Source organism: Dendrobates tinctorius, unplaced genomic scaffold, assembly GCF_039654945.1.
Source record: "Dendrobates tinctorius isolate UK_male_01 unplaced genomic scaffold, ASM3965494v1 ptg000049l, whole genome shotgun sequence".
NCBI lineage: Eukaryota > Metazoa > Chordata > Amphibia > Anura > Dendrobatidae > Dendrobates > Dendrobates tinctorius.
The window spans coordinates 24143891-24161677 of NW_027361717.1; the positions used below are offsets into that span (position 1 = coordinate 24143891).

A 17787-nucleotide genomic window follows, 5' to 3' on the forward strand; every position below is an offset into this window, starting at 1 on the left:
CGGTACCCTTGGTTGCGGGTGGTGAGTGACCTTCGTGAATGTTAGTAAACTGATTAATAGGCCCCTTCTTTTGTGTATTTAATTCCTTAGGAAAGGCCTAAAAAATCAGGGAGTAAGAAGAATAATAAGGATTGTGCCATATGTAAAAGTCCCCTAGCAAGAGATTGGCAGAAGGACCTTTGTTCCAGCTGCATCCAGCGAACCATGGCGGAGGAAGCCCCCCAGCTTCACAGCCAGCCTTAGATCAGTCATCAGGTCGGAAGTGGAGGGGTCCCTTAAAGCGTTATTAAAAAAAAGGGAAAAAGAATGGGAAGGATCCTCCATCTAGCTCTATCTCAGACTCTTCCTCGGCCTTATCTCAGGCCGAACCCCCATCCTCCTCCTCCTCCTCCTCCTCAGATAGTGACGCGGGTGGTAAGCTGTGTTTTCCAATAGAAGATACGGATGCACTCCTCAAGGCCATTAGAGTGACTATAGGCCTACAGGAGGAAAAAACAGCTAAATCCCTGGAGGATGTCATGTTTGGGGGACTACAGGAAAGGAAAAAATGGACCTTTCTAGTCAAAGAGAAGGTCCAGGCACTCATTGAAAAAGAATGGAAGGAGCTGGAGAAGTCGGGAGCCCTCCCCTCCTCCTCCAAAAGGATATAACCCTTTGAGCATAAGGACGCAGAAATATGGGACAAGGTCCTGAAGATTGACGTGGCAGTGTCCAGGTCATCAAAAAAATCGGAGCTGCCCCTAGAGGACTCAGGGGTACTCAGGGACCCACAAGACAAAAAAGCAGATTCCTATTTGAGACATACATCAGCAGCGGGTGATTGAAGCCCGCAGTAGCCGGAACCTGCACGACGCGTTTCTGGCTGCAGCAGCTGGAGGAACGACTTGCCACCAAAGTTTCAAGAGAAAAAATCCTGGCAGATATGTATCTACTACATGGGGCAGCAGTTTTTCTGATGGACACCTCCGCTGACTCCATGAGATTGACAGTGAGAGCAGCAGGATTATCAAACGCCACGAGACGTGCGTTGTGGCTTAGGGCTGTCCGGTTGATCTACAATCTAAGAGAGAGCGCATTTTTCATCGGCTCCCACCCGTTACTGCACAGCGCTTCTGTATCAGATTGTCTCCTATGACCTATTCATGATTCTCCCGTGATTTCTCTCTTCTAATGGGCTTCAATCTTAAACCTATTATCACCTTGTGACAACCTTAATTTCTAATTAAGAATAGGTGCCACACAATGGTACATCTTAAATAAACAAATTTTTATTGTACAAAAATACACAATCGAAACCGGTTAAAAAGAAGGTGCCAGACAAAATTGACAGAGACCCATAAGTTATGGAAGTACACCACTACAGCGATAAAGGCATAAATGTATGGCATAACATTGGATATAAATTCATTGCATTCCCAGATGGGGAAAGGCACAAAAAGAGCATGAATAATGCAAAATGATGTAGTCCCCTATAACAACTTACAACTACCTCCAGGCATATTACTGAATTTAGTGGGACAATCACGTGTAGCCCCTAAGTGTCCTCCCTATCGGTATCACATGCTTAATGAACAAGCCAGATGTATCTATAGTTGCCATTACTACATACCGCAAGCTGGTGGTGCTTCCTAGGCATCCCTTATGCCCCGACACGCGTTTCGCACTGCTTCATCATGGAGGCGTGTCAGAACAGGGGGCCATCCCATTTAAATACAAAAAGACCACTATCAAAATGTCACACCTGACTAAAAAGCGTCATCACCCTGTGTCTACTCACTGTGCCTGCGTGAAAAAAGGTCCTGTGCCTTCCAAATAAAACCACAAACGGCGCATGCACGGAATCACGTCACCTCCGCCAACCAATGGGAGGAACGATTGGCGGTCACGTGGTCCGGGTAACGCCAGGTCCTATTAGGACACTGGGATACCGAGGAACACTGCTGACCGCTGCAAATTCCTCAAGGCATTGCACGATCCCGGCATGCGCACAGTCTCTCAGCACAAGGAACCACGTGGGCTAATAAAAGGGGCTGTCAAATCAATTAAAGTGCAAATGCAAGATATTAGTGTAAATTAGGATAAGATGGAAAGGCAGCAACTAACATAGTGTATATGGCAAAAGAAGGACTATATTCAGGGCACAAAGTTTAAATAAGTTACCCTAACCTATCATTAGTATTTATTTTTCTTTTTTCAATGAGAAACCATTGCACACTTACAAATAAAATACTAGCATACATTAGCCATTGCTGAGAAAAAATTCCCTTTTCATCAAAAAAGCCTAATGTGTCCATGTAACCACCATTAATAAATCCAAGTGCCTTACAAGGCACAATTCATTACTGCAATCCCACGTAATAATTTGAACAGTATACCCATTACAAATTACACCATAATAACAACATGCACCAATATCGCACTATATTTTTATATATGTAATACACATATGGGGTATCAGGGTACTCAGGACAAACTGGACAACAACTTTTGGGGTCCATTTTCTCCTGGTACCCTTGGGAAAATAAAAAAATTGGGGACTAAATGATCATGTTTGTGGAAAAAATATGATATTTTTATTTTCACGCCCGGGCATTATAAACTTCTGTGAAGCCCTTGGGGGTTCAAAGTGCTCAGCACACATCTAGATAAGTTCCTTAGGAGGTCTAGTTTCCAAAATGGTGCATGTGTGGGGGGTTTCCACTGTTTAGGTACATCAGGGGCTCTCCAAAGGCAACATGACACCCGCAGAGCATTCCATCAAAGTCTGCATTCAAAAACATCACTACTTCCCTTCCGAGCCCCGACATGGGCCCATACAGTAGTTTTCTTCCACATATGGGGTATCAGGGTACTCAGCACAAATTGGACAACAACTTTAGGGGTCCATTTTCTCCTGGTACCCTTGGGAAAATTAAAAAATGGGGACTAAATGATCATGTTTGTGGAAAAAATACTATTTTTTATTTTCACGCCCGGGCGTTATAAACTTCTGTGAAGCACTGGGGGAGTTAAAAGTGCTCACCACACATCTAGATAAGTTCCTTAGAGGGTCTAGTTTCCAAAATGGGGTCACTTGTGGGGGGATTCCACTGTTTAGGTACATCAAGGGCTTTCCAAACGCGACATGGTGTCCGATCTCAATTCCAGCCAAAAAAGTCAAATGGCACTGCTTCCCTTCCAAGCTCTGCCATGCGCCCAAATAGTGGTTTACCCCCACATATGGGGTATCAGCGTACTCAGGACAAATTGCACAATAACTTTTAGGGTCCTGTTACCCTTGGGAATGTAAGATTTGAGGGTGAAAAGATCATTTTTGTGGAAAAAATATGATTTTATAATTGTACGGCTGTACGTTATAAACTTCTGTGAAGCCCTTGGGGGTTCAAAGTTTTCACCAAACATCTAGATAGGTTCCTTGGGGGGTCTAGTTTCCAAAATGGTGTCATTTGTGGGGGGTTTCCACTGTTTTGGTGCATCAGGGGCTTTCCAAACGCAACATGGTGTCCGATCTCAATTCCAGCCAAAAAGTCAAATGGCGCTGCTTCCCTTCCGAGCTCTGCCATGCACCCAAATAGTCGTTTACACCCACATATGGGGTATCAGCGTACTCAGGACAAATTGTACAATAACTTTTAGGGTCCTGTTACCCTTGGGAAAATAAAAATGGGGGGTGAAAAGATCATTTTTGTGGAAAAAATATGATTTTTTAATTGTACCACTGCACGTTATAAACTTCTGTGAGGCCCTTGTGGGTTGAAAGTTCTCACCACATATCTAGATAAGTTCCTTGGGGGGTCTAGTTTCCAAAATGGGGTCACTTGTGGCGGGTTTCCACTGTTTAGGTACATCAGGGGCTCTCCAAATGTGACATGGCGTCCGATCAGAATTCCAGCCAATTTTGCATTTAAAAAGTCAAACGGCGCTCCTTCCCTTCTGAGTTCTGCCATGGGCCGAAAGAGTGGTTCCCCCCACATATCAGGTATCAGCGTGCTCAGGACAAATTGCACAATAAATTTTCCAGTCCAGTTTCTCCTGTTACCCTTGGTAAAATAAAAAAAATTGAACCTGAAATATTTTTTTTGCGAAAAAAAAGTTAAATGTTCTTTTTTTAAAAAATATTCAAAAAATTCCTGTGAAGCACCTGAAGGGTTAATAAACTTCTTGAATGTGGTTTTGAGCACCTTGAGGGGTGCAGTTTTTAGAATGGTGTCACTTTTGGGTATTTTTTATCATATAGACCCCTCAAAGTGGCTTCAAATGTGATGTGGTCCGTAAAAATAAAATGGTGTTGTAAAAATGAGAAATCGCTGGTCAGATTTTAACCCTTATAACTTCCTAACAAAAAAAAAAATTTGGTTCCAAAATTGTGCTGATGTAAAGTAAACATGTGGGAAATGTTACTTATTAAGTTTTTTGTGTGCTGTATCTCTGTGATTTAAGGGCATAAAAATTCAAAGTTAGAAAATTGCGAAATTTTCAAAATTTTTGCCATTTTTTCGTTTTTTTCACAAATAAACGTAAGTCATATGAATGAAATGTTACCACTAACATGAAGTACAATATGTCACGAGAAAACAATGTCAGAATCACCAGGATCCATGGAAGCGTTCCAGAGTTATTACCTCATAAAGGGACAGTGGTCAGAATTGCAAAAATTGGCCCAGTCATGAACGTGCAAACCACCCTTGGGGGTAAAGGGGTTAATGGGACAATCGTGCGCACGATGTGGGGGTAGTTCCTGACTCCCCCTCTCCGAAAAGACATCCTCAAAGCCCTTCAGAAATCCTAGCAAGATTTCAGCAGAGACTGCAGAGAGGGAAACATTCAGACAGTTCTCCTGACAGTAATCTCCCCATTCAATGATTTCCCTGGCTTGTCAATCCACTACAGGATTATGTCTGACCAGCCAGGGTAGGCCCAACACAATAGGAGTGGGGAGCCCCTCTAAAACATAGCATGGAATTATTTCAGAATGAGTCGGCCCCACCCTCAGTTTTATATTATGAACAATTTGTGCGAGAGTCTTCTGTGCAAGTGGAGCTGAATCAACGGTGAAAATGGAAATAGGCTTAGCTAATGTACAGCAAGCAAGACCATGAGTTCTCACAAACTCGGCGTCCACCATATTGACTCCAGCTCCACTGTCAACAAACACCGAAATGTTCTCGGCCTTGCTCTCAAGCACCACCTCTGCTGACAGGACAAATCGGGAACTGCGAGCAAAAGAAAAATGCATGGCCTGCTTATCTAACTCCAGACCACCAAGGGTTAACAGAGTACCCTTTTGCCTTGGTACCAAAGGGCAGGCTCCAATATAATGGCCCCTTTTCCCGCAGAAAAAACAAACACCTTTTTCTTGCGACTATCAGCGGAGAAGTACGGGGTTGCGGCCCCTCCTAACTGCATGGGTTCTACCTCCTCCCCCAACACAGGTTCACTGCCAGGCTGATCCCCGGACAGAGGGAAATGACTCTCACCAGAGGGACCTGGGGAAAGTGGCCTTACCCACCGATCCCGAAGGGGTCTATCCACACGTATAGCAAGTGAAATAGCCGCCTCCAATGACACAGGAGCCTCATACATAGCCAAAACATCTTTTAGTTTTTCAGAAAGACCCTCACAAAATTGGCTCTTAAGAGCTGCATAGTTCCATTTTGTGTCAGTTGCCCACCTACGGAATTCAGAGCTATATGACTCTACTGACCGGTTTCCCTGCAGGAGGCGGCAAAGTCTAGACTCCGCCAGGGTCACTCGGTCAGGGTCATCATAAATGACGGCCAGGGCCCCAAAAAATCCTTCCACAGACTGGAGACACACAGAGTCCTGTGGTAAGGAAAAAGCCCAGTATTGTCGATCTCCCTGCAATAAAGAAATCACAATCCCTACTTTTTGCTCCTCACTGCCAGATGAGTAGGAACGAAGTTTGAAATACAATTTGCAGGCCTCTTTAAACACAAAAAACTTGTCCCTGCCTCCTGAAAATCTGTCAGGGAGAGCAATCTTAGGTTTAGGCCGACCCGGCCCAGCAGCAGAGGCCCCAACACTGGCGACCTGCAGCTGCTGCTGCTGCAGAACCTCCCGACGGAGATCAGTCACTTACAGAGACAGACAGCGAAGTCACTCAGCCAACTCAGTGACTGCATCCATCTCCAAAGGGAGAGAGAGAGGGGAAAAAAACCCAACAAAAAAAAACACAAAACTAACAAAACACATGCACAAATGAACCAAGTGTCAATTTTGTTTTTTTGTTGTTTTTTTTCTCTAAACGGTGTGGCGGGTAATAATGTCACGCCCGGTGAGGGAAAACCAAGTGTAACATAGAGGGAAGTGGGGATGGGTGCCCAGACACTAAGGAAGGGATTTGGAGACCCCTAGGCTAGATCTAATCTCTTCCTAGAACTCCTACCGAGTCCCTATATTGGTTCCTCACCAATTGCCGAACTGGAACCTGAGACCCTGAGTCTCCCTGGGGCCTAGTTCTGAATAGGGAACAGGAGGGAGATCGCACTAGGCAATCTCCGCTAAACTAAAGACGGTAAGGTGAGACAAACAGGGGAACACTTAGCTGAATCGCCAGATACGGTTACCAGAAGAGGGATTCCAGACACCAACCTGGAGCACTCTGAGGAGGTCCAACACTCTAGCAAGCAGAAGTGGAAATGAAACTATTACCCGCACTGGGTCACAGCTGAGCCACTAACTAAATAGATCCAGACTTCTCAGGGCAGGAGGAGGTCGACACTGGGTCCTAGAGGCAGATGGTTCAGGGAGCAGTCTGTATGGACAGGCACTCAGACCTGAGGCCTGACGCCGGATGATAGCCTGTCACCTCCGAAGCGCTCATGACACAGTCCCAATAGTTCCGGTCCCAAAGTGTATCGGGAACCGCTGACTCTGTTCTGGCTCATCTTCTTACAGATGCACCTCTAGGTCAGAAAGCATTTAACAAGCTACTGGAGGAGAGCCGATGGTCGATCTGAATATATTCATGACGAGCCAGGATCTAAGCTGCAAGGACGATTTGGTGCTGATGTCGCTTAGTTGAAAAGGAAGATCAAAGTCTGTGGAAGATCAAAATCTGTTGAGATATCAAAACATTTGAAACTTGGAATATGCAAACCATGAACCAAGACAAATTCAACATTGTCAAAGCCGAAATGGCCAAAACAGGACTCGACTTAAACGGAATTAGCGAGCTAAGATGGAATCAATCTAAACATTTCTAGTCAAACGAACATTGGTTCTACTATTCTGGCAATGATAACCAAACAAGAAATGGTGTTGCTTTTATTCTCTACAAAAGATTGGCCGCCACTGTCCCGAAGTACAATACAGTCATTGATATAGTCATCTTGATATGACTACAAGGAGTGCCAATCTATTTCACAATTATACATGTCTACTCACCAACAATAGATGTTGAAGTTGAATTATTCTGTGATAAAGTTCTAGAAGAAATCAATGCAAAAACAAAACTTACTCATTATCATAGGAGACTCTAATGCTAAATTGGGCAAACATGGAACCATTTTTGGAAACTTTGAATTTGCTGAATGAAGCAAGGCTATAATGAAGAGTCATTGACTTTTTTATGACAAATCAACTGTCCATCATGAACGCCTTCTTCCAAAATCACAAACGGAGAATTTACACATTGACATTACCGAATGGGGCCTATAAGAATCAGATTCACCAAAGAAGGATGTAATTGATCATTACTATTAAAATTAGGCCAGGAGCTGACTGTGGTACTGATAATTGACATCAGAGATTAGCGTTAAGCTGCACAAATGGACTAGACAACAGGTCATTTTCCAACTTTCATTTGAGCAACATAACTGAAGTTTTTGGAATGGTCGGCACAACCGATTTTCATCGCTGGACATGGATGAAAGAAAGCCTGAGTCATAATGGACACATATAAAGGCTATCATTAATGAGATAAGAATCTAGTAAGACAATAAACAAGAGGCAGAAGAGACCCCCCTCATCCATGGTTAACAGAAGAGACCCTAAATGATCATCGAAGAAAGACTGCTAAAAGCAAAAGTTAACAAGCAGGATATAGACAACATCAGTAAAAGACTAAATACAGCCATTCAAGCAGAGAAAGAACTTTATTACCAAAAGATATTTACAGAGATAAAAAGCGAACATATGAGGGGTAACACCAGGAAGGCATACCTAAAAATCAAAGAGATACAATGAAAGTTTCAACCATGAGTGGGCATGTTGAAAGATTCCAACAGGAGCAAATTAACTGAGAAAGGACAGATCAAAGAAAGATAGAAAGGGTACACCTCTACAAGAAGTACTCAGTGATACAAGAAGAAAAAGACAGGAAATGATAGATTCGAACATCCTGAAAGAAGAAGTTGTTGCTTTGATAAAGCTTCTGTCAAGCAAAAAAGTGCCTGGATGTGATAATATTCCAATAGAACTAATAAAGTCTTCTGATGCTACAGTTGATGTCATCACATGTCTGTGTCAGCAGATGTGGACAACTGGTAAATGCCCCAAGTACTGGACAAAATCGTTGTTTAATCCTATCCGGAGGAAGGGAGATTCTACTGACTGTGGCAACTATCGGACTATTGCGCTCTTGCCTCATGCCAGCAAAATACTACTGAATAACCTACAAAGACGTTACAGCCTTACTTTAACAAAGAGCTGGCAGAAGAACAAGCAGGATTCATAAAAGGCAGAGAAACAAGAGATGTAATTGCTAATATTAGATGGATAATGGAAATTTTTGCTTCATTGACTACAGAAAAGCCTCTTAGACTGTGTTGATCACCAGAAGCTATATAATAGCATTAATGATATAAGGCTATGTGTGTGTCGTGCCATCTGATTAGCTTCAGGAATCTTTAAATTGAGAAAGAAGCAACAGTCCAAACGGAACATGGTACATGGCATGGTTCAAAGTAGAGAGAGGCGTCAGACAAAGCTGCACCATTTCTCAATTTATATACAGAAGGTATTGTCAGGAAGGCTGAACTTACAGAAAAAGAAGGAATCAAAATTGCTAGACAAATCACCAACATTCTTAAATACGCAGTCGATACAACACTGATAACAACAAATGTAGAATGAAGGAATTATTGTATTAAGGAGTGTTAAAACATGGGAGTGCAACTCAATACAAAGAAGAAAAGAAAAAAAAACATCAAAGAGTTGTAAATCCAGATAGGGGAAAGGTGTCTTAAGAGGCAGTATCAGCCATAGCAATGCTTCGTCAGACATTTGTGAAACGTGTGTCGGGTGTTTAGTGGGTAGGGTATTTTTACTAGTTATTGTACTTTGTATCTGATATTCTCTGCTATGTTTATCTGTAGGATGTACTGTATATAACTCCTCTATAGCCATTTGTATATGGTCATAGTGATTGGGTCACTATATGTTAGAATTATTAATATATACTATGTACTTTATTTAATATTATATATATGTCACATTGCAATGGAGAATTTTTATATTACTGGGGTTCCTACAGTGGCTCATCCACCAGTTTGCCCTTGTGTCTGCGCTTTGAGATTTTAACGATGTATTTTTTATATTCTGTATTCAATAAAGTTCATAACTTTTTAATCAATTAATGTTATTATTTTAGTCTTGGCACTTGTTTTGTTTTTGTTTTTTCAATACAAAGAAGACAAAGAAATTGACTACTGACGGGTATGAACGGGACTCGTGTGAGATGGACGACGACAAACTGAAAGTTGTAAAAGACTTCAACCTACTCAGATCAATAATCAGCCAAAATGCAGCGATGATATTGGATGTTAATAGGAGAATAGCTATGGGAAAATCAACAATGAAGTCACTGGACAAGGTCTTCAAATCAAGGAACATTTCACTGGTGATGAAGACACTGCTAGTTCATAGTCTTGTCAACTCTGTAGTAACATATGAGTGTGAAACCTGGACAATAAAGAAACAAGACAGAAGAATAAATGACTATGAAATGTGGTGCTGAAGATTTATGATAGCGAGTGTCATGTCGGGAACTAATCAAGCCAGACCTGACACTGAAAGCCAGAATCACCAAGCTACGACTTTCCTATCTTGGATAAATCATGCGCAGAGAACAAATCACTGGAGAAGGGCATTAAGGTATAGAAGGAACATGGCAAAGAGGAAGACCAGCAATCTGATGGCTTGATACAATCAAAATAACGGCGTAGAAGACCCTGGTGAACTTATCTAGGTTTGCACAAGATTGATCTTCCTACAGATCCTTCATTCATCGAGAGACCATAGTTCGAGAATGAGCCATAGGCCATTAAATAAATAATTATTGAAATAAAAAAAACCAACAACTCTTGCCTGTGTCTCCTTTTCTCACTTCCACAGCACTGTGGTCACTCAATTAATACATTATACATAATTACTACAAACTTAGTGTATCTTAAAATAAATTATCTTTTTAGCAAATATCTCCCCAGTGGGACAATCTATAGGTATCAACCATCTATCACATTAGATGGCTGTCTGACGAACAGTGTTTCTCAGCCGATAGTCGCATATTCTGATAGTTCCCCGACTGAATGATCGTTTCTGTGTTCTCTATAAATCTGCTGGCTGACACCTTGGCAGCTCCACTCACATTAGTCGGCTGAACCTGTTGATATCGGTGGTTTTGGCAGGTATTAGGCTAATGTGTATGGGGGCCTTTATGGTGAATCTAGTTCTGGCAGGCAATAAGTCATATATTTATTATGGCTAAATGTTTTTTTTGTAGCAGGAGAGTATACAATAAAGACTTATGAATACATGCTTTTTTTCCCTTTGGTCAGGTGTTTGAGGGATGGTAAAGGAGATGTGGCTTTTGTAGAAGACACGGCATTAACAGGTAATGTTGTCATTTAGGTGTCATTTTTATTGTTGTACTAGGACCTATGCCGCCATATCACTAGGGCCCGGCAGAGTGACAAGAGCAACCCTACAGTATTCTAGCACAACATCTCCACTGCATTTCACTTTTATAATGTCTGACTGCTATTGAACAGTGTGCAGGTATAAACCAACAGCAGGTTGTCGCCTATTCTTAGCGTATAAATACAAACTGTGTGTGTGCAGGTAGACCAAGACTGAATGGTCAAAGAACTTCCTTCTTTACAAATCACAATTTTAATAAAGGAAGTTCATTTAAAATGTAATTTTTAGTGAATACTCTTAAAAATGACCACTGATTGCCATACTAGCAAGTTTACTCACAGGAAACAAGAATAATACGTATGCTCCAAACAAAGGCAGCAAACGTACGCTCAATGTATATTATTATTTACAATAGCGCCAAATAAATAATCAATGATAAAAGGATCTTATCAAGGCAGATAGGATCGTGTGGATCGCCACTGGCAATGTCATTGTTACTCATGCTTTCTTCTTATTCAGCCATCATCTGTCGCTAACAGCCGCGAGTGGAGTGGAGCTCATTCCATGCTCTCGTCGGCCCACTTGTGACAATATCATACGGCACCGAATGCTTGCCACGACAGTTAGGGGTCTGCTGAAGACCCACATGCCATGAATTATGGTACCCCTGTGACAATCAGCCTGTAGCTGGCGTTCATAGAGGACCATGATTTCCGTTAAACATGGCAGAGCTGTAGCACTGAAATCGGATGATCGTTAAGTCCCTAAGGGGACTAACAAATACAATAAAAAGTTTAAAAAATGTTTTTAAAAATATGAAATAAAAATAATATAAAAGTTTGAATCACACCCCCTTTAGTCCCATTAAAAATAAAGCAATTAAAAAAAAAAAAATCAAAACATATTTCGCATCGTTTCACTTGTAAAAGTCCGATCTATCAAAGCGTAAAATAAATTAATGCGATAGATAAATGTTATAAGTAGAAGAAGAAACCGAAACTCCAGAATTTCTGTTTTTCAGCTGTTGCAACATTGCAGTAAAATGCAATAAGAGGCAATCAATACATCGTATCTATTCAAAATGGTATCAGTAAAAACATCAGCTCAAGTCACAAGAAATAAGCCGTCACTCAGATCTATATTCCAAAAATTAAAAATGTTATGGGTCTTGGAAAATAGAGACACAAGCAATTTTTTTTTTCGTTAGCAAATTTCTGAAATTTCTGATTTTTTCTCCACAACGCAAATAAAAAAAACTAGACATGTTTAGTATCTGCGTAATTGTACTGACCCATATTGCCAGGTCAGTTTTACTATATAGTGAACGTGGTAAATAAAAAGCAAAAAAACAATAGTGGATTTGCACTTTTTTTGGCAATTTTGACGCACTAGGAATTTTTTCTCAGTTTCCACTGCGTCACGTGATGAAATGAATGGTGTCATTGAAAGTACGTTTTGTTCCACAAAAGAAGCCATCGTATCGATATGTGGACAGATAAATAAAAAAGTTACGGCTCCTGGAAGAAGGGGAGGAAAAAAGGAAAACGAGAAAACAGAGATTTGCTCCTGCTTAAAGAGACTAAAAATGATAACCTTTTACGCATCGATTGCTCTTGTCTCCTTGTCTCCTCACCCTTTTACTCTCAATTTTTCTATTCTACTCCTCAAGGCTAAGGAGGGTGGGAAAATACTAAGGAATAAGTTCAATAACAAGGGAAAGTTGTTACAGAATTCTTACATTGTGAGGGATATATACATTTATATACATTTGCTAAAACATATATGTCAGGTGACAGGTGCGCTTAAAGGGAAACTGTCACCAGGTACTTGCTACCTATTTTTAGAACAGAAAATCAAACAAGGAAAGAGCACAGCTCATGCAAAAGTACAACATATATTAAAGATACAACATAGCATACAAAGACATATGGTAACTACAAGGATGACAGTGGTACAGACAACCAAGAGGAGCCACGGTTGAAAAAAGTAGGCAAACCAGTCAGGACAAATCTATAATTTATAGGTAAAGTCCACTTAGGAAAGGGCAAGTGCACTGTGCTGACATAAAGATCCTATGCAAAAAGTAGGGATATAGTGTTATCCATATAAACCAGCACTTGAATTGTTATAAAGGACCTGAAAAGGTAAAACATCACAAAAGTAGATAAGCAGAACAGTTCTGCAAAGTAAAGTATAAGTGCCCAAAGGGTTTTGAGGGACGGTGGCTCCTCCCACCCCAACGCGCGTTTCGGCGCAGTGCCCTCTTCTGGGGGGGTTAGGTGTCTCTGAAAAATTGCACTATATATATGGGAAGGTAGCCAATCACAACGAGGACAGGAAAACTGCAGCTCATATATGGCGCATGCGCTATTGGCGATACTCTGAAGTTGTCAACCCAGAGGTCATCAGATGGACAGGAGTGAGTCACTGAAGGCACGCCTCCATGAGAAGAGCGATGACGCGATTATGTCCAGAGCCAGAAAAAAAAAGATGCCATCGGCATTGTAAAAAACGGGAAGCCAATGCGCAGGGAGCGTCACTCAAAGAACGCCCCCACAAGTCACATGAGCGAGGCAATAACGTGAGCTATGCAATAGCCAAGAAAGCCTGTACTAGCAGCATTATAAGTAAGAAATCAGTGTGGTTAACACACAGAGTGAAGAGCATTATAAGAAAGCAGTGCGATTAACGCACAAAGTGCAAAGCAAGTGAAGGGCGAGGTGAAAGTCAGTAGAGAAGTCAGTAGATGACAAAAACTAACAAAAATGCCCTGAATATGAAAGTGCACAATAATAAAGTGAAAATATTATATTATGAATAAATACATTTATATTCATATAATATGCAATATTATATTACAGAAAAGTGCAGATGACCAATAATTGAAAATGCATAATGCATATGGAAAAATTGCACAGTGAGAATGTGACATAAAATATATATATAATATATAAGTCCATCCGCCATGAATAGATGAAGCCAAAATGTCTTCAAAAAGACACATATAACGTCAAATCCACGACAAATCCATCCTCGAAAATGGAGCTTGAGACAAAAGAGAGAGCCACCTAAATAAGAATAAAAAAAACATAAAATCTGCAAGAATAAAAAGAAAGAAAAATTGCAAAAAGGATAAAAACAGTGCAAGAGAGACACCAATAAAAAAAACATGATAAGGGTGATTATAAAAAAGGGGCAAAACTCAAATTTTCATTTTAGCCACAGGGTTGCAGGGTTGCTATTATACTCCTCAAGGCTACGAAAGGTGGGAAAAATAATAAGGAATAAGTTCAATAACAAGGGAAAGTTGTTACAGAATTCTTACATTGTGAGGGATATATACATTTATATACATTTGCTAAAACATATATGTCAGGTGACAGGTGCGCTTAAAGGGAAACTGTTACCAGGTATTTGCTACCTAATTTTAGAAAAGCATAACAGTGGCAGAAGCCCGAATTACAGTGATATGTCACTTACCGGACTGCTTGCTGTAGTATTAATAAAATCACTATTTTATCAGGAGGAGATTTGCACTAGAGGACTAAAAAGCCTGCTGCCAAGTAGTCAAGCATGTTGATGAGCTCTGTATAACCCTGCCCCCAGCACTGATTGGTAGCTTTCTGTGTACAATGTGCATAGGCAGAAATCTGCCAATCAGAGGTGTGGGCAGGGTTATCCAGAACTCGGCATTCAGAGAACTGCTAGATCTGCAGCAGGTGAAACAGTGATTTTATCAAAAGTACAGCAAGCAGCTCAGTAAGTGACACATCTCTGGAATCAGGGTCTCCGCCCCTACATTATGGTGCTCTGAGATGTGGTAGCAAAAACCTGGTGACAGATTCATATTAATGTCTCTTCTCCAGATCTCAGATTAAAAACTGATTCATAGATAAGTTCGGATGTGTTTAGGTTTTTTCTTTCTTCATATAAAGTACCATTATTTTGATAATTATCTCACATTGTTTTAGCAAAATATAATCAGAACCTCACAGTTAGTACTAAGGTTATTTCTAGTTAACGAACATTTAATCCTAAAAATCTCTCATATCATTTAGCGCATACATGGCGTCTCCAAAATCTATAAACCTGATACACTTTTACATTTATTTCACCATACATCAGATTTCAGTGACAGATTTAATATACTGTATATCTTCTTCCCATATAAATTCCATGTGTTGTTCTTCAGGACAATACTCGGACAATTTTGAGCTGCTGTGTCCAGACAATACTAGAAGACCACTAAGCCAATACAAAATCTGTAACTTTGGAAGAATCCCCAGACATTCTGTGGTGACCAGGAGCACCGGAGACAAGATGCAGGATATCACCGAGTATCTTCTTCAGGCTCAGGTAACATTATAAGCATCATCTGAAATTATTAGTATAGTCATATAAGGCGAGTGTGACTAACGGGTAGGCTGGTGGTGCATTTGCATATACACTTCTCTTCTAGAGTTCATTTAGAAAATCTTCAGCTTTTCAATCAGGAATTCATTTGAAATAAACTGAAGCTAATTTATTTCCAGTGATGGTATAAAAAATTTCAAATGCAAGTGAAAAGGTTTTAGAAACTCAGTTTACATGTATAGGATGTAGAGTGTCATCATATAAAGGTAGAGAAGTCTTTTAGACATCCTTTCAGATTATTTCTCATGTTTGTTGTCTGACCTGCTGCTTTATTGTGCCTGATTTTATGTGAGCTGCAGTTTTCGTGGACATTTCAGAATGACAGGGTTAACTGTTAGTGACTGTGTAGGAGGGTGGACTGACAGATGGACCTGTCTGATTAAGAAGGAACATGTAAAATATGTTGTGTACACTGTTTGATGAGAATTCGTATACATGTCTAAGGAAACAGCTAGAATTAGTAAAAGACAATGTAGTACCTGGTTTTGGCCACTAGATGGAGACAAAGGATAGTGAGTAAAGGAACCTAACAGGAGCTGAAGCTAGGATATGCAGTCATGGTGGGCGGAGTTATGGGACTAAGGAGGGGAATTCCCAAGAAATGGGATAAGAGGAAAGAGTCCCAGGGTCAGGAAGAACATTCTGGAGGAGAGAAAGGAGAGAAGAGCTCAGGAGAAGACTGAGGAAGGAAGAGCTCAGGAAGAGAGAGGCAGAGGAGAGAGAGACAGATAGCCGGGGGGTGACCCTGACAGGACAGCTGCTGACTGAAGGAAGCCTAGGATACCGGACGGCTGAACACAGAAGGGGCAGTAAGTGTCACAGCGGGCAGACTCGACTGGGGGAAGCGCTGTGGCCGTGGGCCTACTGGCAACCATGGTGAAAGAACCCAGAGGGTCATCGCTGACAGGAGTAGGAGGAGGTGACAGGTACCCGGGCCAAAGCGCAGAAACTGTCATTTTGCTGTGGATGTCAAGGAAGACACCCAATAAAGTGGACCCGATTGAACGAGTTTCTGCATCTGTCTTCAGTCTCTTGCAACCGAAAGGGAAAACCCTCCAGTCGGCACACGTACTACAACAGCCCAGGTGGGGAGGCGTTAATTGGGCATTTTAGGAACTAAGTTCTTGTTTCCAAATGCTGTTAAGACAAGTAAGAGAAGTAACCTCAACATTGAAGACCAGCACAGCTCTGGGTTTTGTGTAGAAGAGAGAGAGATCATTCTGGAGTGCTAACATAGTAACATAGTTTTGAAGGCTGAAGGAAGACCTTATGTCCATCTAGTTCAGCCTATTTTTAGTGCAGCTGTTCTGCATTGTTGATCCTGGGGAAGGCAAAAAACCCACAGAGTAGAAGCCAATTTTTTCCATATGTAAAAAAATTCCTTCCCCTAAGCTGGGTCAACCATCTACCTATAATATTATGTTATTCGTAACCTTCTATACTGTTACTCACAAGAAAAGCATCCATTCCTTTCTTAAATTCATTCAGTGAGTTGGCCATCACCACTTCCTCAGGAAGAGATTTCCAGAGCCTCACTGCTCTTACCGTGAAGAACCCTCTTCTATGCTGGTGCAGAAATTGTCTTTCCTCCAAACGAAGAGAATGCCCCCTTGTTCTTGTCACAGTCCTTGGTACAAACAGTTCATTGGAGAGATCTCTGTATTGCCCTCTGATATACTTGTACATATATATTAGGTCTCCCCTAAGTCTTCTCTTTTCTAGAGTAAATAGACCTAATTTTGATAACCTTTCTGGGTATTGTAGTGAACCAACTCCATTTATCATTTTAATAGCCCGCCTTTGAACCCTTTCAAGTTCAGTAATGTCTTTCTTGAGCACCGGCGTCCAAAATTGCACACAATACTCCAAGTGTGGTCTGACGAGTGATTTGTACGGAGGGAGAATTATGTTTTCATAACTGGTAGCAAGAGTCCTGAAAACAACCAACCAAAGAGTGGCAAAAGTTCTTACATACAGTAGGCAAATAGAGTGTCTATAGTTACTGCAGAAGTGAACATCAGCCAGACAGAAAGCAAGTTCTATCAACCCAGAATGCTACAAGAAAGTGGCAGAAGCATTATCCTAGAAGTGCGAACAGCTTAGTGGGAAGCTGAGAGAAGCCCGAATATACAGGTGCGTCTCACAAAATTAGAATATTATCAAAAAGTTCATTTATTTCAGTTCTTCAATACAAATAGTGAAACTCATATATTATATAGAGTCATTACAAACAGAGTGATTATATCAAGTGTTTATTTCTGTTAATGTTGATGATTGTGGCTTACAGCCAATGAAAACCCAAAAGTCATTATCTCAGTAAATTAGAATACTTTATAACACCAGCTTGAAAAATTATTTTAAAACCCGAAATGTTGGGCTACTGAAATGTATGTACAGTAAGGCTGGTTTCACATTTCCATTCAGGAGGGCTGCGGATGGCTGCCTACTTCCATGTCCACTATGCGTGCATAGTCACCTGTGGATCACCCTCAG

General features: G+C 41.1%; 1 protein-coding gene across 1 annotated transcript in view; it reads left to right on the top strand.

The window, feature by feature from the left end:
• The window catches only part of LOC141091146 (saxiphilin-like), a 137192-nt gene that overhangs the window by 46030 nt on the left and 73375 nt on the right, over nucleotides 1–17787 (top strand). Inside the window, exons 9-10 of the mRNA XM_073576544.1 lie at nucleotides 10800–10855; nucleotides 15074–15237. Of these exons, the coding sequence (XP_073432645.1) occupies nucleotides 10800–10855; nucleotides 15074–15237 (220 nt within the window). The remainder of the gene's footprint in view (nucleotides 1–10799; nucleotides 10856–15073; nucleotides 15238–17787) is intronic.